Here is a 27757-nt window from a genome sequence, read left to right as displayed (position 1 = left end):
ATGTGGAGAAAGGGGAACCCTCTTACACTGTTGGTGGGAATGCAAGTTGGTGCAGCCACTTTGTCTGTCAAATAAATAAATAAAATCTTTTTAAAAAATGAAAAATAGAGCTTCCCTATGACCCTACAGTTGCATTACTGGGTATTTACCCGAAAGATACAGATGTAGTGAAAGGAAGGGCCATCTGTACCCCAATGTTCATAACAACAATGGCCACAGTTGCCAAACCGTGGAAAGAACCAAGATGCCCTTCAATGGACAAATGGAAAAAGAAGATGTGGTCCATATATACAATGGAGTATTATGCCTCTATCAGAAAGGATGAATACCCAATTTTTGTATCAACATGCACGAGACTGGAAGAGATTAAGCTGAGTGAAATAAATCAAGCAGAGAGAGTCAAATATCATATGGTTTCACTTACTCGTGGAGTATAAGGAATAACACAGAGGACACTGAGAGATGGAGAGAAGTGAGTTGGGGGAAGCAGGAGTGGGAGACAAACAATGAGAGACTGTGGACTCTAAGAAACAAACTGAGGGTTTTGGAGGGCGGTGGGGTGGGGGGATGGGTGAGCCTGGTGGTGGGTATTAAGGAGGGCACGTATTGCATGGAGCACTGGGCGTGGTGCATAAACAATTAATTTTGTAACACTGAAAAAAAAAAAAAGATTCTCTCTCTTCCCCTCTGCCCTTTCCCAACCCCCCAAAATAAATAAATAAATAAAAACAAGGTGAAAATGAATACTCCACTCCCAAGGCAGGCAGTAAAGATCACAAGGTAGTACCTGGTTTTTCTGTTCAGCAGTAGTCAGCTCCTGTTGCAGCAAGCCCACGACCTGATCACGGCCCAATAAGGCTTCTTCATGCTCTTCAAGCTTCCTCTGCAGCACCTTTAATTTCTGAGAAGGAAATGTCTTAGATACAGTGTGCTACACCAATGAGCACCGTTATCTGTTTACCTTTCAAAAGATTGTGTAGATTTGTGTATTTAAGAGGTCTGAATGTTGAGGATGGCAGATTAAAGAGTGGGACACCAGCATGCCATGCTCCCCAACCAGCAGCAAAAAAAAGAATCTCCAAAAATGACTTCTCCAGTAGAGTGACAATAGCTAAACTGAGACACAAGCAAGCCCCTGAATTAGGGAGTCTTTTTAACTATTCAAGAAAATGATACAACCACTTTTAAAACTATATAGAGTCCTACACCTCAGTAACATAAGTGCATGTATATCTCACTCACCAACGTAAGCATTCTATGCAGGCAAGAACCTTCTCTTCTAGCTTTCATGCATAGGACATGCACTCGATAAACATTTGTTGGATAAATAAATCAATAATACATGTACACATTAATATTCCAGTTCAAAAAGTGTATTCTGAAGGATTACTTAGAATATGGAAGAAGTTTTCACTCAAAAACAATTAAATGGATCAACCATGAAAACCACTAGAGCACTTCTGGTTACCACACTACACTACACACACATAAAAATAAATACCTTGGAGTTAGTAGATGATAAAAACAATGAAGCCAATTTCCAAAGTATACTCAATTATTTTTTTAAGAATAATCCATTTAATAAAAGACTTCATGTTTCAAAATCACTACTTTTCATTTAATTTTTTGAAAGTTTAAAACTAGCTTCATTGATTTGAAGCTTTGGATCAGGTGTTTAATGAAGCTACAATTGGCAAACTGAAGAGAAACTGATTTCTGACTACCACATACATTTGCCAACTAAAGCCAGCTTTTGAGTACCAACAACCTGGTTAGAGGCATAAAAGGCAAGGTAAGGACAAGAAAAAATAAATATTAATATGCAACAGATGACAAGATCACCAAAAAGAAGCCAATTAAGGAGCATACTAAGACCAAGTGGAGAGCAGTATGTAAGGGTAGAAAAGTGGCTGTGATCATTTTAAATGTTAACCAAATGACAGTCATTCTACTAAGTTTTAGCAACACACCTGTTGCATCTCTGTTTCCACATCTGCCTGGGTTACTAACTGAAGAAGCTCATCTTCATGAAGACGAACTTGTGTTTCAAAGCGGGCATCTTTCTCTCGGACCACCTGCTGCATGGAACTCAACTAAAGACACACACCAAAGAAACTATACATGTTACACTCCCCGAATATTGCACAAAGAAAACTCACACCCTATTCTTCCAAGACAAACACTAAGAACTGATAGGCAATAGATTTTAATCCAGTTTTTAATGTCAAGGATGAGAATGCTGGAAGAGAAATAGGTATGCCTGACAGTAACTTCCCAATGTAAGAGAAATCCTATTATCAAACTCAGAAATCAGCCCAAATATAAATTCTGATTAAACATTATATTTGCATGGTTATTAGAAATGCTTAAATATACAAGAGGTATATTTTTCAAAAGTTCTGCAGAGATTAGAATATTAAAACTACAAAGTGAAATTAGATTTCTGTGAAGTCCTAGGCATGTTAATAGCACACACATTCAGTGAAATTGTCATGTCCTGTAAGGCAAACTTCAAGCTAAAAGATCTTTTATTCAAAATTCTCTACAACTGGAATAAATCCCATTTGATCGTGGTGAATGATTTTTCTTAATGTATTGTTGGATTCGTTTTGGTAGTATTTTACTGAGAATTTCTGCATCCATATTCATCAAGAATGTTAGCTAGTCTTCAAAGAACTGCTTCTACCAAAGAACTTCATGTATTTCCAAATCCACACCACCTCCCCAGACAGCTATTTTCAGCTGTCATTACTTGCTAGTTTCTAGATCATCCTCACTTGTAACTGGCTCTTAACAGAATAAAATGGAAGTAAGTTGACTGTGAGCTATTTAGTACCAGTGTTTTAGTTTAGTTTTGTTTTGAGGATGTGGATGTCTGTAGATGAATGTCTGCTTATTTACTTCCTTAAGATCTGTAATTGAGCATGCTGACCTGATCTTAACTTGCCCATTTTGTATTGGTCCTTCAACTACTGCTAATTTCTCAATTTGTGACATCTTGAATGGCTCTCCTTCTAGGTAGGAAAAAAAGTCTTCATAATTTTTTTGATTCTCTGAATTCAGACATTACTATGAATTTGGAATCCTGTGTTGCAAATGTACAGGCACTGGTGTCCCTCATTAGCCAAATGCATCTCTCACATCCTTCCCTATAAATGTACCATATTCGTTTTTCTCTCTGTGATTTTGCTCAGACCATTTCCCACAAATGGAATATGTTCAACCATCTTATTGGGATTATTATCTATCCATCACAGTTTTGCCTAAATCCTAAGTTTTCCATGTACCTTCCTTGGTTGTCACACTCATGGTAACCTCTTTGACCTCTTAAAATACTTTACATTTGTGTTGATGCTTACTATTCACTTACTCTGAATGGCTTACATTATGATGGACCTGTTAATGTATTTATATTCTTGGCTTTCCATGTTTTAAGCTGCTCGTAAAAATCACATTTTGTATTTCTCTATCATACATTGTATATAGTTCTTGTACATAAAAAGGATACAATAAAAGCTAATAGATAAAAGTAAGGATTTCAAGATATACTATTTAACTGTATACACAGCAGCAGGCCATCCATGGACAGAAAACATCATTAATACCATAAGTTACCAAAAAATGAAAAAAAACACTCAATGGAAAAGACTAACTATCATGCAAAGATACTGCACAGGGAAAAATGTTTCACAAGTCAAAAACTTTCTCAAAGGAAAAATGCAGAGGTGGGTGATCACAGTGGAAATTTAGAAAAACAGACAGAAGGAGTTGAGAATGCCAGTTCAAACTGTCTGATCCTGGTATCAGAAATAAATATGAGGAATATTACATATTAGTGCCATATAACACTGAATCACATAACCTATACCACTTTCTCATTATATGCCCACTTAAGTAATCTTCTGATTATAATTTAACCTCCTATTAAGGTTTTACTATAGGGAAAGAATGGACGTAATCATTTGTATTTCTTTTGGTTTATCTACCAGTCTCTTTCAAACAATGTGAATCCATTCCCAAGAGACTGAATTTCTGTGTGCTATTAAAACCAACTTTCAGGCTTATATAACTAAGAAACAGCCATAAAACAGGCTATGGCAAATTCATCAAGGTAAATGACACTTCTAATTTCTTCTACTATTATACGCTTCTAATTTCTACTACAACATTCTAGCTACTATACTTTTATATACTGAGGTTTTAAAAAATGACTGTCTGAATTGGCTTGTCACCATTAGACTTTCATAATTCTTTATTCTAATGCTCATGAGGTACCTTCCAACCTACCTGAGCCGCTTGCTCTGCCTGCGTCTGACTGAGCTGGGCTTTCAGAGAGCTAATGAGTTCCTCCTTCTCTTGGAGCTGTTGTTTCATCATTAAAAATTCTTCCATCTCTGTTGAACTCTTATCAAACTGGAGACACAGAAGGAAAAAAGTATGTATTTAAACAAAAGAATTAGCACTCCTAATTCTTTGACTTCCCTTTCTCAACCGCCCAAAATACCTACCAATATCCTTCTAATTTGCACTTAATACAAAAAAGAACTGCATGTGCTGGGGTTTTTTAAAAGTAATTATCAGGATTATTTGTCAGAGGAAAACAAAAGCAACAGCAGCTCTTTTTCAACTTATCTGAATCCTCACATAGAAACAGTACAACTGGGGCGCCTGGGTGGCTCAGTGGGTTAAGCCGCTGCCTTCGGCTCAGGTCATGATCTCAGGGTCCTGGGATCGAGTCCCGCATCGGGCTCTCTGCTCGGCAGGGAGCCTGTTTCACTCTCTATCTGTCTCTCTCTCTGCCTGCCTCTCCATCTACTTGTGATTTCTCTCTGTCAAATAAATAAATAAAATCTTTAAAAAAAAAAAAAAAAAAAAGAAACAGTACAACTAAATAGTAAAACCAAAAACCCGCGGACAATATTTATAATAAAATTCAGATGGCTGTCCCCCAAACCCCAAAATACAAGCAGGTCGAGTAAACCACCAAAAGGCACAAGACCTGCATGGCATTAGCATCTATGCAAGAGGAAGCAGGCCGCAAAAGAGCAACATTACTGGCCGGGAGAACAGGAAAACCCCGAAATAGACCAACAAGTTCTTACTGGAAAGCACAGTTGGCCAATCTTAGAACAGCAGCTTAAACTGGCAGGGCTCCCCCATTCTCCAATACTGGGTAATTGCAAGGGGTCCAAGTAAGTAGGACTAAAAGACTAGAGCAACTTAGGTCCTCTGAATTCTCAAAACTGCCTCATCAGGGCTCTCTTCTAAGACATGGACCAGAAATAAGAAGAAACTTCCAGAAGTGAAATAAAAATTGTGCAGAATAGAGATAACAGAAACAGAAGAAAAAGGTCTGTACACATGCTGTATAATTCATTATCAAGCCTCCGGAAGGCTTGAAATATGACTAATGCAAATGAGGAGTTTAATTATTAATATTATTTAATTTTAGTTAATTAAACTGTAAATTATTTTCCCATTAAATATAACTATATTTCACCTTATTGCATAATGTATAGTACTCTTAAATTGTTATACAAGTAACAAGTGTGCATGCTCTTCCTAGTATTACAAGAAACACATTGCCTAACTAGTAAGTGTCAGTGGATTCATTCAGTTTGAAAGATTTTTTTCCTACACACTCATGTATCATTGTAATGTATTTATTTGGATGCTTCATGCAGACAGCATGAGTCACAGTGGATACTTATGCAGATCTTAAGAAAAATGATGTTTCAGCCCTCGGTTCAGTTATTAGAAAGCTTTTACATATGTCTGGAACAACTTAAGTGTATTAATCTATTTTTTCAACCAGACATTTTCTGAAATCTAAACAGAGAAGTATTATTTCCAATGAGAATTTATTAATCCAAATTGAGATACAATGTAAAAATACACACCAAATTTCAGACAGTGCAAAAAATAATAAATAAAATAACACAAAAATAATCATTTTATTAAACTCAAAATATATTTTGAATATATTGGACACATGAAATACATTGTTAAAATTAATTTTACCTGTTTCTGCTATAAAATTTTAAATTCTACCTGTGGCTTACATTATATTACTATTGCACAATGTTGGTATAGGCCGAAGTGAAGGAGAGGAGAAAGAAAACCAGGAAATACAGCTGCCAAATATTTGGCCACAATACAAAAAGAACAACAAAAGAAAGAGGTCTGTTAAGTAAAGAAAAGCTTTCCTGAACCAAGGCTACTTCCAGAAGTTTAGAAAAATTAATTGCCCACAAAAGTAAGGAATATAAAAGGGTCAAGGTCAAATTTCATACAAAGTTACTATAAAAAAAAAAAGCTAAGGTGCAAAATAATATACAGATAATAACAGACCAGAGTCATGTTCAAAAAACAAATCAAAACTGTACTCTATCTCAAAATGTATTTAAAAATTTAAGAAAATTGTACAAGACACAGAAAAACAGCATAATCAGAATCAGAAAAATCAGAAATGAGGTAACTGAAATTAGGAAAAATTTGATATATATATGAAAAAATTTTCAGAAAAAGAAGTTTAAGCAAGAAGGAACACAAAAGTAAATAAACACAAAATAGAAAGACTAAGGTGAAGGACAAATAAAGAAGAAACTTTAAAATGACGAAAGAAATAAAAAGGAATTGAGAGTAATTAACAAATACTAAAGATAATCAAAGAAGGAAACACAGATAATAGAAGTCCCTAGATAAGAAAACAGACCAAATACCACAAACTATATAATTTTTTTAAATGAATATATAATGTATTATTAGCCCAGGGGTACAGGTCTGTGAATCATCAGGCTTACACATTTCACAGCACTCACCATAGCACATACCCTCCCCACTGTCTATAACCCAGCCACCCTCTCCCTACCCACCTTCCCCAAACCTCCACAACCCTCAGTTTGTTTTGTGAGATTAAGAATCTCTTATGGTTTCTCTCCCTCCTGATCCCATCTTGTTTCATTTTTTCTTTCCCTAACAAAAAATTCTTCTGAAATAAAAATATGTGAAACCATGTATTAAAGCGCATACTGGATCTTCACAAACCTCAACCAAGAATGGCAAACACTCAATAACTAGACTTAGGTAGGAAGGAAAGGAAGTTGATCAGAGAAGGAAAGGGAAGAAGAAAATAAATTGATACATACATAGGTAAATATCCACTGGCCATCTAGAAAAATGTATGTGTCATAGAATAATCCACTGGGTTTTAGCAATTCATCAACTTAATGACTAAGAGGTGACTTAACACCCCTACCTGTGTAGTTTGCTCTGCCTGTGCCTGGGAAAGTCGGACTTGCAAACAGCTAATTAGTTCCTCCTTCTCCTGGAGTTTATGTTTTATCTTTTCTACTTCTGTCTCTTCTTCCGTAGAACTCTTATCATGCTGAAAATGAAGGAGATAAAGTGATTTATTTAAAAGAACTATAGGGGCACCTGGGTGGCTCAGTGGGTTAAAGCCTCTGCCTTCGGCTCAGGTCATGATCTCGGGGTCCTGGGATCGAGCCCTGCATCGGGCTTCTCTACTCAGCAGAGACCCTGCTTCCCTTCCTCTCTGCCTGCCTCTCTGCCTACTTGTGATCTCTGTCTGTCAGATGAATAAAAAAAAACCTTTAATAAATAAATAAATATAAATAAATAAAAGAACTATAATTAATACATATTCGATCTTTTGCTCTAACTTGCCCCATAACCATTTGATTACAGTTTTATAAATGGGAGCAAGAAATAACACCTGACCTAACAACCAGGAAGGAATCTTAAGAGTCTTCCCATTTTAGTATGGCCAAGTAGCTCCTCTTAGATTCATCCTCCCTCAGATAACAGCTATCAACTCTGGACATGATAGAAAAATAGCTACTTGAAAATTCAAGAGGACAACCAAAATCTAGAAGATACTGGAAGGCAGTCAATACTTGGAAGAAATGACATCAAGTTTCCCTTTTTTATGGTTTTTAGTCTAAGAACTAAACCAGTCAGCACCACACAGGACTAAAACTTAATAGGAAACTTAGTCCCACTGCCTTGAAGAACCAGAGGACAGAATTCAGGAAAGCACAGGTGCCGTTAAGTGAGGAGCAAAACATCGTACAAGACTTATTAAGAGGAAATCCAAATCTTTCAAGTCTACTGTTTTCCTCAAAAGCTCTTCCTCAGACTGAACCAGACTCTCCCTCCCTACTAAATTCACCACACTCAAATCAATCAATTCTGCTTCTTACAACTACACAAAATAATTTTATACTTTCTCCTACATAACTGTTGGTCAAGCATTTTAGGATTGCCCTAATCTCTTCAACTATACTTTTCAGAGAGTGTGTAGCTCTATAATGGATATACAAGAGTGTAAAGCTGCTATGACTGAAACATAGAAATCATTTGATTCGGCCATCTTACTTAACAAAGGGAAGAAATGAAGCTCTAAGTGTTGATTTGTTTAAGGTCCCAGGCCAAAAAAAAAAAAAAAAAAGCAGAGTATAAAATAGATAATTTAAGAGGAGGAGGGAAGATGATAGAAGAGTAGAGGACCGTCATTTCATCTGGTCCCTTAACTTCAGCTAGATAGCTATCAAATCATTCTGAACACCTATGAATTCAATCTGAGATCTAAGAAAAGAATGGCTGCAATTCTACAAATAGAAAATCTACCACTTTTTGCGAGGTAGGAGGAGAAGAGAAATGAATGAGTACATACCAGAAGATAAACTGATGGGGAGGGAGTCTCAGGAAGCCAACTACCAGAAAGTGATATAGCAGCAGAGTACAAAATCGCAACTTTTAGAAGTGTGCTCCAGTGAGGGACATCCTGCAGGTAATATGCTCAGATGGCAAAGTGGGACACAATCCTAGATGGGACAGTATGGTCTCAGGATCCTGGTGTCACAGAATGAACGGGCTTTTGTGGGTGCAACAGAGTTCCCAAGCACTGGAACAGGGAAGCTGACTACAATTAGCAAGCCCCAGAGTGGCCTCTCAGCTTGGTGTTCCCATAAACCGGAACCATGCCCCTGTGGATCAACCACTCTCCCAGCAGGGGTGCAGCAAGCAGCAAAACCATTGTGAGACCCTGCTTCTTCCCCAGGGAGAAGCAGGACAGGTACAGGCATGATGAGGCAACCACTCCCTGAGCAGGGGCCCAGAAAAGCAGCCAGCCAGGTCTGACCAGCACCCACTTCCCTGGGAGGATTTGTGCAGGGGTGTACCACAAGAATCTGTAGTTTGGTGCACACAATAGGGATTGACTGCTTTTCCATGAGGTTGTGCTGAAGAGTGGGGCCCTGATCTTTAGCTCCAGGGCTGGAGATTAGGGTGCCACCATTTTTTTTTCACCCTCTAAAGCAGCACAAAGAACCTGAAGGGAACAAAAGCCACACTAAAGCAACCCTAAGCAGCTTACACTGAAACCAGTCCTGTGACAAGGGGCAGTGCAACTGCCCAAGCAAAGACACCTGAGAATCAGTACAAAAGGTCCTTCCCCCAGTGGACCAGGAGGAACACTAGGTTAAAACCAAGTTTATGGATCACACAAAACTGAAAAACTCCTGCACTAGGGGAAAACAGTATATAGAACTCAAGGGTTTTCTTCTCACAATTCTTTAGTCTTTCAGTTTAAAATTTTCCTTTTCTTTTGTTTTTTTCCCTTACAACTCACTTATTTTATCAACTCTCTTTAAATCTTTTTTTTATTTTCATTTTACACATTTTATGGATTTATTCTTCATTTTTTATCTCCTTTCACTACATTCAATTTTATTTCAATATATATATGTTTTTCTTTATTTGCAATTTTGGGATAAAGTTTCTTCTAACAAAGAGTTCAAAATATACTCAGGACCAAGTGTATCAGCCTGTTCTGTCTACCTGTTTGATTATAATCTTTTTTCCCTTTTTATTTATTTTTTCTTTTTTGGTTTCTAATCTCTTCTGATATGCTTAGTGTATATTTTGCTGGGGTCATCATTGATATTTTTATTTTTTATTTCTTTTTTGTTCTCTTGTTCACCTAGTCTTCTCTGTATAAAAAGACCAGAAGGAAAAACTGTGAGAAAAAAAAGAACAAGGGGCAGTAATCACTGCCAGAGGCTTTATAAATATGGATATTGGTAAGATGTTGGCGACAGAATTCAGAACAATGATTATAAAGATACCAGCTGGGCTTGAAAAAAGCATAGAAGACACTAGAGAATCCCTTTCTGGAGAAATAAAAGAACTAAGATCTAATCAGGTTGAAATAAAAAACAGAATTGATGAGATACAATCAACAATGGAAGCTCTTACTGCCAGGATAAATGAGGCAGAAGAGAGAATAAGTGATATGGAAGATAAAATTATGGAGAATAAAGAAACCAAGCAAAAGTGAGAAAAACAGTTACTGGACCATGAAGGGAGGATTTGAAAGATCAGAAATATCATAAAGCAAAACAGTATTAGAATTATTGGGATTCTAGAAGGAGAAGGGAGAGCAAGAGGGACAGAAGGGATACTGGAGCAAATTAGAGCAGCAAACATCCCTAAACGGGGGAAAGAAATAGGCATCCAAGTCCAGGAGACACAGAGAACCCCCCTCAAAATCAGTAAAAATAGGTCAACACCCCAACATATAATAGTGAAACTTGCACATCTCAGACACAGACAGAAAATCCTGAAAGCAGCTAGGGAACAAGAGATCTATAACCTACAAGGGTAGAAACATCAGACTGGCAGAAGACCTATCCACAGAAACCTGGAAGGCCAGAAAGAACTGCCATGATATATTCAGGGTGCTAAATGGGAAAAATATGTAGCCAAGAATACTCTCCAGGGCTAGGATGTCATTCAAAATAGAAGGAAATATAAAAAGCTTCCGGGACAAACAGAAACTAAAAGAATTTGTGATCACCAAACCAGCCCTATATGAAATATTACAAGGGATACTTTAAGCAAAGACATAACCCAGAAGTAACACAGACCAGAAAGGAACAGAGACAATATGCAGAAACAGTGATTTTAAAGGTAATACAATGGCACTAAATTCGTATCCTTCAACAGTTACTCTGAATGTAAATGTAAATAGTCCAATCAAAAGACAAAGGGTATCAAGCTGGATAAAAAAGCAAGACCTATCCATATGCTATCTACAAGAGACTCATTTTAGACCCAAAGACACCTCCAGATTTAAAGTGAGGGGGTAGAAAACCATTTATCATGCTAATGGACATCAAAAGAAAGCTGGAGTAGCAATCCTTATATCCAACTAGATTTTAAACCAAAGACTATAATAAGAGATGAAGAAGGACACTCTTCATAATTAAGGGACTATCCAACTAGAAGACCTAACAATGGTAAATATTTATGCCCCTAACACGGGAGTAGCCAATTAAATGAGCCAATTAATAACAAAACTGAAGAAACAAATCGACAATAATATAGTAATAGGAAGGGACTTTAACAACCCCCTCACTGAAATGGACAAATCATTTAAGCAGAGGAAGGAAATAGGACTTTGATGACCACTGGACCAGATAGACTTCACAGATATATTCAGAGCATTTCATCCTAAAGCAGCAGAACGCACATTCTTCTCAAGTGTACATGGAACATTCTCCAGAATAGATCACACACTGGGTCACAAATCAGATCTCAACGAGTACCAAAAGACTGGGATTATATTCTGTATATTTTCAGACCACAATGCTTTGAAACTGGAACTCAATCACAACAACAACTCTGGGAAGAACTCTAATACATGGAGGCTAATGAGCATCCTACCAAAGAATGAATGGATCAACCAGGAAATTAAGAATTTTTAAAAATTCATGGAAACAATTGAAAATGAAAACAACTATTCAAAACCTTTGGGATGCAGCAAAGGCAATCCTAAGAGGGAAGTATACAGCAATACAAGCATTTCTCAAGAAACAAGAAAGTCTCAAATACACAACCTAACCTTACACCTAAAGAAGCTGGAGAAAAAACACCAATTAAAGCCTAAACCCAGCAGGAGAAGAGAACTAATAAAGATTAGATAAGAAATCAATGAAATACAAACTAGAAGAACAGCAGAACAGATCAATGAAACCAGGAGCTGGTTCTTTTTGAAAAAATTAGTAAGACTGATAAACCCCTGGCCAGACTTAACAAAAAGAAAAGAGAAAGGACCCAAATAAATAAAATCATGAATGAAAGAGGATAAAACACAGCCAACATCAGAGAAACACAAACAACTGTAAGAACATATTATGAGCAACTATATGCCAACAAATTAGGCAATCTGGAAGAAAGAGATGCATTCCTAGAGACATATAAGCTACCACAACTCCCAAAACTGAATGAGGAAAATAACAGAAAACCCGAACAGACCCATAACCAGCAAGAAAGCTAAAACAGTAATCAAAAATTTCCCAACAGGGGTGCCTGGATGGCTCCGTGGGTTAAAGCCTCTGCCTTCGGCTCAGGTCATGATCCCAGGATCCTAGGATAAAGCCCCGCATTGGGCTCTCTGCTCAGCCGGGAGCCTGCTTCCCCCCTCTCTCTCTCTGCCTATTTGTAATCTCTGTCTGTCAAATAAATAAATAAAATCTTTAAAAAGAAAAAAACATTTCCAACAAAGAAGACTCCAGGGCCAGATGGCTTCCCAAGGAAATTCTACCAAACATTTAAAGAACTAATACCTATTCTTCTGAAGCCATTTCAAAAAACAGAATGGAAGGAAAACTTCAAAGTCATTCTATGAGGCCAGCATTACTTTGATCCAAAAACCAGACAAAGACCCCACCAAAAAGGAGAATTACAGACCAATCTATCTTATGAACATGGATGTAAAAATTCTCACCAAAATACTAGCCAATAGGATCCAACAGTATCTTAAAAGGATTATTCACCACAACCAACTGGGATTTATTCTTGGGCTGCAAGAGTCGTCAACATCCACAAATGTGATATACTACATAAATAAAAGCACTAGAACCATATGATTCCCCTCAATAGATGCAGAAAAAGTATTCAACAAAGTACAGGTTCCTTTCTTAAAACTCTTCACAATGTAGGGATAGAGGGAACATACTTCAATATCATAAAAGCCATATATGAGTAGCCCACAGTAAGTATCACTCTCAATGGGGAAAAACTGAGAGCTTTTCCCCTGTCAGGAACACGGCAGGGATGTCCACTATCACCATAGCTATTCAACATAGTACTAGAAGTCCTAGCTTAAGCAATCAGACAACAAAAAGAAATTAAAGCATCCGAATCAGCAAAGAATCAAAGTCTCACTCTCTGCAGATGATATGATACTCAATGTGGAAAACCCAAAAGATTCTACCCCAAAATTTCTAGAACTCATACAGGAATTCAAAAAAGTGGCAGGATATAAAATCAATACACAGAAATCAGTTGCATTTTGATATACTAACAACAAGACAGAGGAAACAGAAATTAAGAAATTGATCCCACTCACAATTGTAACTAAAACCATAAGATACCTAGGAATAAACCTAACCAAAAGGGTAAACCATCTGTACTTTAAAAACTACAGAACATTTATGAAAGAAATTGAGGAAGACACAGAGAAATGGAAAAACATTCCATGCTCATGGATTGAAATAATAAATATTGTTAAAATATCTACATTACCCAGAGCAATCTGCACATTCAATGCAATTCTTATCACTATATCATGGACATTCGTTTCCACAGAATGAATAATCCTAAAATTTGTATGGAACCAGAAAAGACCCCAAACAGCTAGGGGAATGTTAAAGAAAGAAAACCTGGTGGTATCACAATGTTGGACTTCAAGTTAAATTACAAAGCTGTTATCATTAAGATAGTACAGTAGTGGCACAAAAACAGACACATAGATCAGTGGAACAGATTGGAGAACCCAGAAATGGACCCTCACCTCCATGGTCAACTAATCGTCGACAAGCAGAGAAGAATATCCAATGGAAAAAGGACAGTCTCTTGAATAAATGGTGCCGGGAAAACTGGACAGCCACATGAAGAAGAATGAAACCAGACCATATCCTTATACCATACACAAAGACAAACTCAAAATAGATGAAAGACCTAAATGTGAGACAGGAATCCATCAAATCCTAGAGAATACAGGTAACAACCTCTTCAACCTTGGCTGGAGCAACTTCTTGCCAAACACGTCTCCAAAGGCAAGCAAAACTAAAGCAAAAATGAACTACTGCAACTTAATCAAGTTAAAAGCTTCTGTACAGAAAAGGAAACAGTCACCAAAACTAAAAGGCAATGTATGAAATGGGAAAAGATATTTGAAAATGACATATTAAATAAAGGGCTAGTACCCAAGATCTACAAAGAACTTACCAAACTCAACACCCAAAAAACCAAATAATCCAGTCAAGAAATAAGCAGACAATATGAACAGACATTTCTCCAAAGAAGACATACAAATGGCTAATAGACACATGAAAAAAATGCTCCACATCACTTGGCATCAGAGAAACAAATCAAAACCATAGTGAAATACTACTTCATACCAGTCAGAGCAGCTAAAATTAATAAGTCAGGAAATGACAGATGCTGGCGAGGATGCAGAGAATGGGGAATCCATTGGTAGGAATCCAAGAATTGGTTGGTAGGAATCCAAGATGGTGCAGTCACTCTGGAAAAGAGTATGGAGGTTCCTCAAAAAGTTGAAAACAGAGCTACCCTATCATCCAGCAATTGCACTACTGGGTTTTACCCCAAAGATACAAATGTAGTGATCCAAAGGGGCACCTGCACCCCAATGTTTACAGCAGCAATGTGCACAATGCTCAAACTATGGAAAGAGCTGAGATGTCCGTTGACAGATGAATGGATAAAGATGTGGTGTATATATATACAATGGAATATTACTCAGCTACCAAGAGAAATCTTGACTTTGCAGTGATGTGGATGGAACTAGAGGGTACTATGCTAAGCAGAATAACTCAATCAGAGAAAGAAATTATCGTAAGATCTCACTGATATATGGAATTTGAGAAACAAGGCAGAGGATGTTGGGGAAAGGAGGCAAAACCGAATGGGAAGTCATGAGAGAGGGAGACAAACCATGGAAGATTCCTTTTTTTTTTTTTTTTAAATAAAGATTTTATCTATTTATTTGTCAGAGAGAGAGAAAGAGAGAGTGAGCACAGGCAGGGAGAGTGGCAGGCAGAGGGAGAAGCAGTCTCCCCACTGAGCAAGGAGCAACTGATGAATTACTGAACTCTACATCTGAAACTAATGATGTAGAGTATGTTGGCTAATTGAATTTAAATTTAAAAACAAGTTAATAAAATAAAACGAAATACGTAATTTAAAAATCACAGTAGGGGGACAGTTAGAAGAAACAAAGCAATATGGGGATAGGCTGGTACCACAGCTATAAGAACAAATTACCAGAGGAAAAACCAAGAAGTAAGAAAAAAATCAAGATTAACAAGTTATTTGAGAGGAATGAAAAAGCTTCTAAAATAAGCCTTGAGAAGTTAAATAAAGCTATTGAAGTAGGAAAGTAATGTCTTCTGAGCATTAGACCCAGAAAGGAAAGACTAATCAGGATACCAGGAAAGTAACCAGTTACCCCAGTATTGTGCCTACAGAATCAATTACAACCTTATTTCCCAAGAACTAAAAACACTACTAAGAATAGTAGTGAATGAGCATTAATGAGGGCCCTTGATGTGATGAACACTGGGTGTGACATGCAACTGATGAATTACTAAATTCCACATCTGAAACTAATGATATACTGTATTTTGGCTAATTGAATTTAAATTAAAAAAAAAAGAATAGTTTGGCGACCATGGCCATTGCTGCTATGAACACTGGGGTATAGATCGCCAAACTGTGGAAAGAACCAAGATGCCCTTCAATGGACGAATGGATAAGGAAAATGTGGTCCATATACACTATGGAGTATTATGCCCCCATCAGAAAGGATGAATACCCAACTTTTGTAGCAACATGGACGGGACTAGAAGAGATTATGCTGAGTGAATTAAGTCAAGCAGAGAGAGTCAATTATCATATGGTTTCACTTATTTGTGGAGCATAACAAAAAGCATGGAGGACATGGGGAGATAGAGAGGAGAAGGGAGTTGGGGAAAATTGGAAGGGGAGGTAAACCATGAGAGACTATGGACTCTGAAAAACAATCTGAGGGTTTTGAAGGGGTGGGGTTGGGAGGTCAGGGTACCAGGTGGTGGGTATTATAGAGGGCACAGATTGCATGGAGCACTGGGTGTGGTGCAAAAATAATGAAAACTGTTATGCTGAAAATAAATAAAAAATAAATTTTAAAAAAAGAATACTAGTGAAACAAAGAGCAAAACAAGGTATAATTTTAAAAATAAAAATAAACAGATTTCTTATACAGAGTTAAGTCTAGGCCAACTGCAGTGTGCACATGTGATATGCCAGCCTCCATATATTCTATACAAACTTCAAAAAAATTGAAGATTCTTACATAAAATTATGAATGAAAAGGGAGAGATCACAACGAACACCAAGGAAGTAGAAACAATCATCAGAAGTTATTATCAACAGTTATATGCCAATAAGCTAAGCAACCTAGATGAAATGGATGCATTCCTGGAAAACTATAAATTCGCAAAACTGAATCAGGAAGAAATTGACAACCTGAAAAGACCAGTATCTAGTAACGAGATTGAAGCGATGATCAAAAACCTCCCAAAATACAAGCGCCCAGGACCTGATGGATTCCCTGGGGAATTCTACCAAACTTTCAAAGAAGAAATAACACCTATTCTCCTGAAGCTGTTTCAAAAAATTGAAGCAGAAGAAAAACTTCCTGACTCTTTCTATGAAGCCAGCATTACCCTGATCCCCAAACCAGGCAAAGACCCTACCAAAAAGAAGAATTTCAGATAATATCACTGATGAATATGGATGCTAAGATTCTCAACAAGATCCTAGCAAACAGGATCCAACAGCACATTAAAAAGATTATCCACCATGACCAGGTGGGATTCATCCCTGGGCTACAAGGATGGTTCAACATTCGCAAATCAATCAATGGGATAGAACAAATTAATAAGAGAAGAAGAGAAGAACCACATGGTCCTCTCAATTGATGCAGAAAAAGCATTTGACAAAATCCAGCATCTGTTCCTGATTAAAACGCTTCAAAGTATAGGGATAGAGGGAACATTCCTGAACTTCATAAAATCTATCTATGAAAGACCCACAGAAAATATCATCCTCAGTGGGAAAAAGCTTGCGTCCTTCCCGTTGAGATCCTTGTTCAACATGGTATTAGAAGTCCTAGCAATCAGACAACAAAGGGAAATAAAAGGTATCCAAATTGGTAATGAAGAAATCAAACTCTCTCTCTTTGCAGATGACATGATTCTTTATATGGAAAACCCAAAAGACTCCACCTCCAAACTACTAGAACTCATACAGCAATTCAGCAACATGGCAGGAAACAAAGTCAATGTGCAAAAATCAGTGGCTTCCTTATACACTAACAATGAAAAACAGAAAGGGAAATTAGAGAATCGATTCCATTTACTATAGCACCAAGAACCATAAGATACCTGGGAATAAACCTAACCGAAGAGGTAAAGGATCTGTACTTGAGGAACTACAGAACACTCATCAAAGAAACTGAAGAAGACAAAAAAAGATGGAAGACCATTCCATGCTCTTGGATTGGAAGAATAAACATTGTTAAAATGTCTATACTGCCTAGAGCAATCTATACTTTTAATGCTATTCCGATCAAAATTCCACCGGTATTCTTCAAAGAGCTGGAGTAAATTATTCTAAAATTTGTATGGAATCAGAAGAGACCCCGAATCGCTAAGGAAATGTTGAAAAACAAAAATAAAACTGGGGGCATCATGTTACCTGATTTCAAGCTTTACTATGAAGCTGTGATCACCAAGACAGTATGGTACTGGCATAAAAACAGACACATAGACCAGATATGGACCCTCAACTCTATGGTCAAATAATCTTCGACAAAACAGGAAAAAATATACAGTGGAAAAAAGACAGTCTCTTCAATAAATGGTGCTGGGAAAACTGGACAGCTATATGTAGAAGAATGAAATTAGACCATTCTCTTACACCGTACACAAAGATAAACTCAAAACGGATAAAAGACCTCAAGGTGAGACAGGAATCCATCAGAATCCTAGAGGAGAACATAGGCAGTAATCTCTTCGATATCAGCCACAGCAACTTCTTTCAAGATATGTCTCCAAAGGCAAAGGAAACAAAAGCGAAGATGAACTTTTGGGACTTCATCAAAATCAAAAGCTTCTGCACAGCAAAGGAAACAGTCAACAAAACAAAGAGGCAACGCACGGAATGGGGGAAGATATTTGCAAATGACAGTACAGACAAAAGGCTGATATCCAGGATCTATAATGAACTCCTCAAACTCAACACACACAACAGACAATCATATCAAAAAATGGGTAGAAGATATGGACAGACATTTCTCCAATAAAGACATACAAATGGCTATCAGACACATGAAAAAATGGTCATCATCACTAGCCATCAGGGAGATTCAAATTTTAACTACATTGAGATATCACCTTACACCAGTTAGAATGGCCAAAATTAGCAAGACAGGAAACAACATGTGTTGGAGAGGATGTGGAGAAAGGGGAACCCTCTTACACTGTTAGTGGGTATGCAAGTTGGTGCAGCCTCTTTGGAGAACAGTGTGGAGATTCCTCAAGAAATTAAAAATAGAACTTCCCTATGACCCTGCCATTGCACTCCTGGGTATTTTCAAAGATACAGATGTCGTGAAAAGAAGGGCCATCTGCACCCCAATGTTTACAGCAGCAATGGCCACGGTCCCCAAACTGTGGAAAGAACCAAGATGCCCTTCAATGGACGAATGGATAAGGAAGATGTGGTCTATATACACTATGGAGTATTATGCCTCCATCAGAAAGGACGAATACCCAACTTTTGTAGCAACATGGACCAGACTGGAAGAGATCATGCTGAGTGAAATAAGTCAAGCAGAGAGAGTCAATTATTATTATTAATTATTAATTATTAATAATTATTACATGGTTTCACTTATTTGTGGAGCATAACAAAAAGCATGGAGGACATGGGGAGTTAGAGAGAAGGGGGTTGGGGTAAATTGGAAGGGGAGGTGGATCATGAGAGACTATGGACTCTGAAAAACAATCTGAGGGGTTTGAAGTGGCGGTGGGGTGGAAGGTCGGGGTACCAAGTGGTGGGTATTATAGAGGGCACGGATTGCATGAAGCACTGGGTGTGGTGAAAAAATGATACTGTTATTCTGAAAATAAATAAATGAAAAAAAAAATTGAAGATTCTTGTTCACCAAATGGCTGACTAAATGTGAATATTTGGGATTTAACTCTACAGGAAACTAATGAAAGTAAGTACCGGGACAATACTCTATTTCTCAAAAGGTACCACTTTCAGTACTCCTGTCTCCAACCTCGACCTTAAATTATTTTGCTGGTGGCAGTCATAAACCTAGAAAGCACCCCTTACAACAGGAACCCAAGGCAATCTAATTGATTCGGTTACAGTGGATGAAAATTTAATCCGCTACCATGTGGCTATATGAGGACAAAGAATATTCTGTGTCAAGTCACTGGATTAAAGAACTGAAGCTGCAGAAACCTTAACAGACCACACAGTTTAAACTTCTAATCAAAGATGAAATTCCTGCGTAAAGAATGTGCCTCTCCTATTCAAATGCCTCACTGCTGTATTTCTTGGTCTCGTTATCCTTTTTCAATTCTCTGAAAGCCTAGGTCACATTTCACGTCTACATTTTCTGTTGGCCTTGTATTCTGTGTATGTGTGGCCTAGAGCCCAGCTAGAGTGCAAGCTCGATTAGAAAGGACAGCATTTAGTGCTGTACTACTTTAGCCTCATAAATTTTTGTGATTTGTGAAGATCTGCTATCATGGGAGACTTTTCCACTCAGAAAATGTGTAGTATATCCCATTACCATACCTTGGAGACTTGCTCCTCTGACTGAGGTTCTGTAGGCAAAACAGTCCCTCCTTGTGCCTTCATTTCTTCTATGTGTTTATTCAAAGAAGTTAATTTGGCCTTAGCATGAAGTTTTAGTTTTTTTATTTTGTTATCAGCAGCTTTTCTTTCTTCCTGTCAGAGAACAATGACAGTAAATATATAAATGTTTATTCATCATGTACCTAATACATAACAAAAGTATTCTTAGGAGCCATCATTTTACAGTATTAGGGAAATAAGAATCACATTCTCCAATAATCGAAGTGGAAAAAAAAGTCTAAGCAAATACTGTGTCTATCTTTTATCCAATGCTTGGCAAGAAAAGAGAAAACCACAGTACCTGTAGAACTTCATCTTTTTGCTGCAATTGAATGTCCTTCTCTCTAATGATTTCTTTTAGCTCCACCACCAACTGCTCAGCATAAGCCAGGCGCTCCAGAACATCCTCTTGTGTCTTATCATTAAATTCCATGTCAGATTCTTGAGGTAATGCCTAGTATTTAGATAAAAAGTTGCCAGTGCATCAGAGAAAGAGTATTAGTGTCCAAAAAAGAGTTTCTTCATTCCAACTTCATCTTATCTTTTGCCCATCTCATTTCCATACTTAAGAAATCTTTCCAACTCTGATCTAATAATACTTATTATCATATCCATTAAAATCATTAATTTGTAAATGTGAAGCATTTCACAAAACAAAACATTATCTCATTTATGGTATTATCCTAATTTTACCAAAGAGAAAAATAAAAGGAAGCAAAGATAACAAACTATTAAGTGGAGGAGCCCAAAATTTAAATTTAAGGGAGCAGTTGAATAAAATTATCTTAACCACTAGGCAGTACTGCTTGTCTTTCAGAAAACTAAAGGACTTCTTTTGATTCCTCATGTGGCTATCAAAAAATATAATACAAGCTGTAAGAGAAGTGATGATAAATTTACAATAGCAAACATATTTTCAAATCTGAAAGGTGCCCCAGTTCTGCCACTTATTATTCAAACCTTTCCCAGGGAACAGGACATATATCTGAGGAGAAGTTAAAACAATTCATCCAGGATTTGATTCCCTTCACTGTGACTCACAGACTACAAAATTACAGGAGAAGGATCATTATAAAGTATCAATACTTTTCTTAATCCTCTCTTCCACCTAGCAAAATGGAGGCTGCTCAAAACCTTCTATCTTAAATTCTTTCCCTCAGAAGAACATGGAATATATGTCTCATCAGTTTAATTCAGAACAGAGCTACTCACAGGGTCTAGGGAAGCCCTCATATTCTCATCAGTGTCCTCTCCTGATAATTCATTCAAAACAACATTTGCTAATCCTGATAATCGGCTCAGCATTTCTGCAAGAAAAAAAAAAACACAGCAATCACTATAATGGATACAGACTTCTCATTTATCATCTATAAGTGAAATAAACTGTATAGGTGATATATATTAGACATAGAAAATAGCATGATGTCTTTAAAAATACATCTGAGTATGTACAGTGTAGTTACATAGTGTTCTTTTTGGTGGCAACTGCACTGCACTTCAATTAACACCAACATTTTCTAAATAAAATAAATAAAATACAGATATGTAATTGTTTAGTGGCAAATAATATTTTTGAAGTTATCTTTAATCCCTTTTCTTTCATCATAACTTCATTTACAAACATGAACTTCTAACATTTCTTCCCCGGCCAGCACGTTATTTTCTCCTACTTTGCCAAAAATTCATGCATATTATGTTGCAAAATTCTTCTTTTTATGCACCCCCCCATGAACTCCATTCTTTCAGGAGGGTTTCCTGATAAACTATATGATTTTGCTAAAATTTAAATATAATATTTAAATATAATATAATAAAATATTAATATTCAAATAGCATTAAACTCATATATTAGCAGAGAAGGAAAAGGAAAAAGGAATTTACATCAGCAACCTATGCTCCTTCTGTATGAAATTAGAAAAAGAAGAGCGAAATAAAACAAATAAAAGCAGATAAAAAAGAAACTAAGGTTAGAGAAGAAACCAATAAAACTGAAAAGAGAAAAACAGAGAAAATCAATAAAACCAAAAGTTGGTTCTTCGAGAATGGGTTCAAACTTAAATGACCTAAAACGTAACACAGACAACTACATCAAGGAGAAGTTATATACAAACCTAATGGTAACCTTATATCAAAAACCACTAACGGGACGCCTGGGTGGCTCAGTGGGTTAAAGCCTCTGCCTTCGGCTCAGGTCATGATCCCAGGGTCCTGGGATCGAGTCCCGCATCGGGCTCTCTGCTCAGCAGGGAGCCTGCTTCCTCCTCTCTCTGCCTGCCTCTCTGCCTCCTTGTGATTTCTGTCTATCAAATAAATAAATAAATCTTTAAAAAAAAAAAAACCACTAACAAATGTGCAAAGAATAAAGAGAAAGAAATCCAAATGTGTCATTAAAGAAAATCAGCAAATCATAACAGAGAAAGACAAGAAAGGATCAGAGAAAAGCTCCAGAAATGACCACACAGGTAATAAAATGGCAATAAATATGTATTAACAATTATTCTGAATGTAAATGGACTAAATGCTCCAACCAAAAGATACAAGGTGATAGACTGATGAAAAAAATAAAATCCATCTATACGCTGCCAATAAGAGACTCACTTCAGACCTAAAGACACAAGCAGATTCAAAGTGAGGGAGTGAAGAAATACTTATGCAAATGGATATCAAAAGAAAGCTAGAGTGGAATAGTTATATCAGATAAATGGGAGTTTAAAACAAAGACTGTAGCAGAAGAAAATGAATAACTCTGTATAATAAAGGAGACAATCCAACAAGAAGACATAACAACTGTAAATATTTATACACCCACCCAGGAGCACCCAAATACATAAAACAATGACAAACATAAAGGAACTAATCCATAATAATACAGTAATAGCATGGGACTTTAACAACCCACTTACATCAATGGACAGATCATCCAAACAGAAAATCAAGAAGGAAACAATGCCTTTAAATGACACACTGGAACTGTGTGTGTGTAAATGGATGATGGGCATAAAGAGGGCACCTGTATGCTATATGCAAGTGATTAATCACTAAATTCTAACCCTGAAACTAATACTGCACTATATATTAACTAACTTGAATTTAAATAAAATCTTGAAAGCAAAAAAAAATCTTGAGAAGAAACAAACAAACAAACCGGACCTTTTTTTTACACCATACAAAAAAATAAATTCAAAGTGAAATAAAGACTTAAATGTGAGACCTGAAACCATAAAAATCCTAGAAGAGACACAGGCAGTAACCTCTTTGACATTGGCCATAGCAACTTGAGAGATATCTCCTGAGACAAAGGAGAATAAGCAAAAATAAACAGTTGGGACTACATCAAAATAAAAATTTCTGCACAGCAAAGGAAACATCAACAAAACTAAATGGCAACTTGCAGAATGGGAAAAGATACTTGCAAATGACATATCCAATAAAGGGTTAATATCCAAAATATATGAAGAACTTACAAAATCCAACACCTAAAAACCAAATAATCCGATTAAAAAATGGGCAGAAGACATGAACAGACATTTCCCCAAAGAAGACATACAAATGGCCAACAGACACATGAAAAGATGTTCATCATTACTTACCATAAGGGAAATGCAAATCAAAACCACAATGAGATATCAGGTGTCAGAAGAGTTAAAAATCAACAACACAAGAAACAACAGGTGTTGTCAAGGATGTGGAAAAAAAGGAAACTTCTTGCACTATTGGTGGAATACTAACTCATGCAGCCACTCTGGAAAAGAGTATGGAGGTTCCTCAAAAAGTTAAAAATAGAACTACCCTACAATCCAGCAACTGCACTACTAAGTATTTACCCAAAGGATAAAAAACACTAATTCAAATGGATACATGTACTCCTTTTTTTATTTGCAATAGCCAAGATATGAAAGCTGCCCAAGTGTCCTTCAATCAATAAATGGATGAAAAAGATGTGAGATATAGATAGATAGATAGATAATATATATATAAAATATGAGATATATGTATATATATATATATATTATCTATCTATCTATCTATATCTCACATCTTTTTCATCCATTTATTGATTGAAGGACACTTCAATAGAAGTGTCACTTCAATAGGACACTAGGACAATAGGACATTTATTGATTGAAGGAAACTTCAATATTCATATTCAATAATAGAATATTATTCAGTCATAAAAAAAGAATGGAATCTTGCCATTTGTAATGAATGGTTGGAGAGCTAGGAAGTATAATGTGAAATGAAATAAGTCAGTCAGATAAAGACAAATACAATATGGTATCACTCATATGTAAAATTTAAGAAAAAAGTGAGCAAAGAGGAGCAAAAGAGAGAGAGACAAAGAAACAGACTCTTAATCATAGAGAACAAACTGATGGTTACCAGAGTTGAGGTGCAGGGTGATGGGTTACTAGGTGATGGGGATTAAGGAGTATACTTGTTGTGATAAGTACTGGGTGATGTAAGGAATTATTTAATCCCTATATTGTACACCTGAAACTAATATAACACTACATGTTAGCTAAGTGGAATTAAAATAATTTTAAGTTGGTTTTTTGAAAAGATCAAAAAAAATTGATAAAGCTCTAGCCAGGCTGATCAAGGAAAAACAAAGAAGACACAAACTATCAATATCAATTATGAGAAAGGAAAAATCACTATAGATCTAATATACATTAAAATATTACAACATACATTAAAATACTATAATGCTACAAATTAATTCAATTCCCATAAATTCATCAACATAGAAAAAAATGGGACAATTCTTTAAAAGATACAAGCTAACAAAACTCATTAAAGAAGAAAAAGACAACGTAAATACACATACACACATATACACATAAATTCCTACATCCCTTATTTATTATTTATTTATTCACTCATTCAGATTATGTCAATAGCTAGTCCATAAACTCTTTGAAAGTGAAAGTATTAATACTTCATAGGAAAAATCAAAAAAGAACTATACTGTACATAGCACTATTATAGGTAATCATGCTAAATTTTATGTTTAATGATAAAATGTTGTTTGGTCTTTAAAAGCCTGAGCAGGGAGAAATACAAGAGCTCTTGCACAAAATAAGTACCTGAATAAAACCAATTTCTGCTAAAGTTTTCTTCTACTCTGAGAAGTAATAATGTTTAGGGCAATCGTGGTCCTTAACTAAGAAAGTAGTGGAGTTTGTTTCTATAACAGGTTATCCTGAATAATCTAACTAGCATATAACATTTAGGAAAGATGTATGAAACAGGAAAGAAAACCACTCCTCAAAGGGCAACATAGGACCATGTATTAGTATATATGTAACTACTAAGAAGACAACACAGGCTCACATTTAAGTAAATGGGATCATATATAACCATTCACTTAAGCTGTGAGACTCATAACTATAGTTAGTTTAAAAAAAAAAAAATCACGACCCACCATTACTAAACTAAACTTTCTTACTAGACTAAACTTTCTTTTCAACTCTAGAGATTGAATTTTCTATAGTAATCATTAATCAAGGAAATGAACACTAAAACTAAAGTCTTTATTAGGCACAGAGATTTGTACTAATCAAAGAAAGTCATAGCAGAAACTAATTTATCAAACAAATTCACTTCATCTTCAGATTTTTCACACCACATTAGGAACAAGCACATACACACACACACAAAATCAACCAACTGATGGGACTCTGAGAAGATGGGTGTAGGAGACAGCACTGATTGTGGACCTTCCTGAATTCCCACATAAAAACTGACAAAGCAGATAACAAAGCCAAAAACCTATATACAGCTTCCACAAAACAACAAAAACTATGTTGCAAAATTTCCCACAAACTCTAAAATAAACACGATATAGACAAACCACCAGCAGACACAAGATCTGCATGTCAGTTGCTGTCCATATGGAAGGAAGAGGGAAGTGAAGGGGGATGGCAGAATGTTCCACCCCAAATATGCCATCTGGACATAAAGATTATTTTGAGCTAAAGGTCACTGAAAAACAGCAGGAACAAAAAGATGCTCTGACCACCCCTTTTTCTTCCTGAAAGCAAGATATAAAAACCCACATGGAAGATGTCCTGGGAAAGTAACATTCTTATCTGCAGGGATGGAGACTTGAGGCTGAGAGGAATTTGTAAAAACAAATCTTGTCTGTGAATCCTTATCTTCCTAGTCACTTCTCCATGAGTAACCACCCCTTTGCCTTGTATCATTATCACAATTTATAGTTCTCTGTCCAACTCAATATATAAGTGTTCTACTCTAACTGCTTATTTTGGTCTTCATATCCTTATGAGTGCTCCAGTGTCACTTAAAATTTATACTTAATAAATCTGTATGCTTTCCCTGTTAACCTGTCCTATGTAAATTTAATTCTCAGGCCCAGTGAAAAACCTTAAAGGTACAGAGGTAAAATAATGCTCCCCTATAGAAGCTCTAAGAAGTGACAGACAGGATACCAAGAGAACCAGAAAGGAACTAGTGGATATTCACTGGAAAATGTGCTGAGCCAATTAAAGAACAGCAAATGAAAAAGAGGTATATCCTTTCTCCAACAGCACCTAAATGCAAGGAACCTGCAAGGTCTGAAATAGCTAAAGAGCCTGGGCCCCATGAACTCTCAAAAATGAAGTCAGGGTTCTCTTTCAGAACAGGGTCTCTATTGAGGATGGAATCAAAATTCATTAAGACAGAGTTAAGCCGCTGCCTTCGGCTCAGGTCATGATCTCAGGGTCCTGGGATCGAGTCCCGCATCGGGCTCTCTGCTCAGCAGGGAGCTAGCAGGGAGCTGCTTCCCTCTCTCTCTCTCTGCCTGCCTCTCCATCTACTTGTGATTTCTCTCTGTCAAATAAATACATTAAATCTTTAAAAAAAAAAAAAAAAAGACAGAGTCAACAACATGGGGGCTTAAGTGGGTAGAAGAAGAATCAATGAAACAAGATAGAATTGGGAGGGAGACAAACCATAAGTGAATTTTAATCTCACAAAACAAACTGAGGGTTGCTGGGGGAAGGGGGGTTGGGAGAAGGGGGTGGGGTTATGGACATTGGGGAGGGTGTGTGCTTTGGTGAGTGCTGTGAAGTATGTAAACCTGGTGATTCACAGACCTGTACCCCTGGGGATAAAAATATATGTTTATAAAAAAGAAAAAAAAAAGACAGAGTCAACAGAGAACAAAGGAAGACCCAGATAAAAAGAGTTGGGATAGTGGAAAAAGAGCCTGGAAATCTCAGAAATCCAATGGCCACATTTTGAACCAACATTGGAAAACAATGTAAAAGGGAGCTCTGCAAAGTAAGGAAAGCTATCCAAAATAAATTTCCTTCTAAAAATTCAGCAACATTAAATTAACATAAAAATGAGCACCTGAAAAGTAACGCAATTTCCATACAAAGTTATTATAAGAAAAAGAGCAAAATAATATCCATACAGAAAATGGAAGCATCTCAAAGAGCCATGCTCAAAATAACTCAGAACTACAACCTACTAAATCAACCAAAAGGACTAAAAGGCATTAAAAATGGTGTAAGACACGAAAAGCCATACATCAGATGTTGAAAAAATCAAGACAACAGCAAGAGAAGAAAGGAACAAAGGAGCCACAAAATAGAAACTATTCTAAAAAAACTGAAGAGGAAATACTTTAAAATTCATTTTATGAGGACAGCATCACCTGAATACTGAATCCAGAGAAGGACACTGCAAGGAAATTATAGGCCAGTATCCCTGATTAAAT

General features: G+C 36.6%; 1 protein-coding gene across 4 annotated transcripts in view; it reads right to left on the bottom strand.

The window, feature by feature from the left end:
- Positions 1 to 27757, bottom strand: part of GOLGB1 (golgin B1) — a 116551-nt gene that overhangs the window by 75389 nt on the left and 13405 nt on the right. For 3 of the 4 annotated variants that reach the window (XM_004745490.3, XM_013052694.2, XM_004745491.3), the window contains exons 2-8: positions 21241 to 21335; positions 20330 to 20482; positions 19969 to 20121; positions 7259 to 7387; positions 4288 to 4413; positions 1971 to 2093; positions 788 to 901 (exon numbers count right to left, since the gene is read on the bottom strand). In XM_004745490.3, coding sequence (XP_004745547.2) covers positions 788 to 901; positions 1971 to 2093; positions 4288 to 4413; positions 7259 to 7387; positions 19969 to 20121; positions 20330 to 20482; positions 21241 to 21333 — 891 coding nt within the window. In that variant the 5' untranslated portion in view covers positions 21334 to 21335. Of the gene's footprint in view, positions 1 to 787; positions 902 to 1970; positions 2094 to 4287; positions 4414 to 7258; positions 7388 to 19968; positions 20122 to 20329; positions 20483 to 21240; positions 21336 to 27757 lie in introns of those variants that run through there. The other variant, XM_045088839.1, reaches the window with a different exon arrangement.

Source organism: Mustela putorius, unplaced genomic scaffold, assembly GCF_011764305.1.
Source record: "Mustela putorius furo isolate JIRA1106 unplaced genomic scaffold, ASM1176430v1.1 tig00003834_pilon_pilon_pilon, whole genome shotgun sequence".
Taxonomy (NCBI): Eukaryota; Metazoa; Chordata; class Mammalia; order Carnivora; family Mustelidae; genus Mustela; species Mustela putorius.
This window is presented reverse-complemented; position numbering and strand designations above follow the sequence as displayed.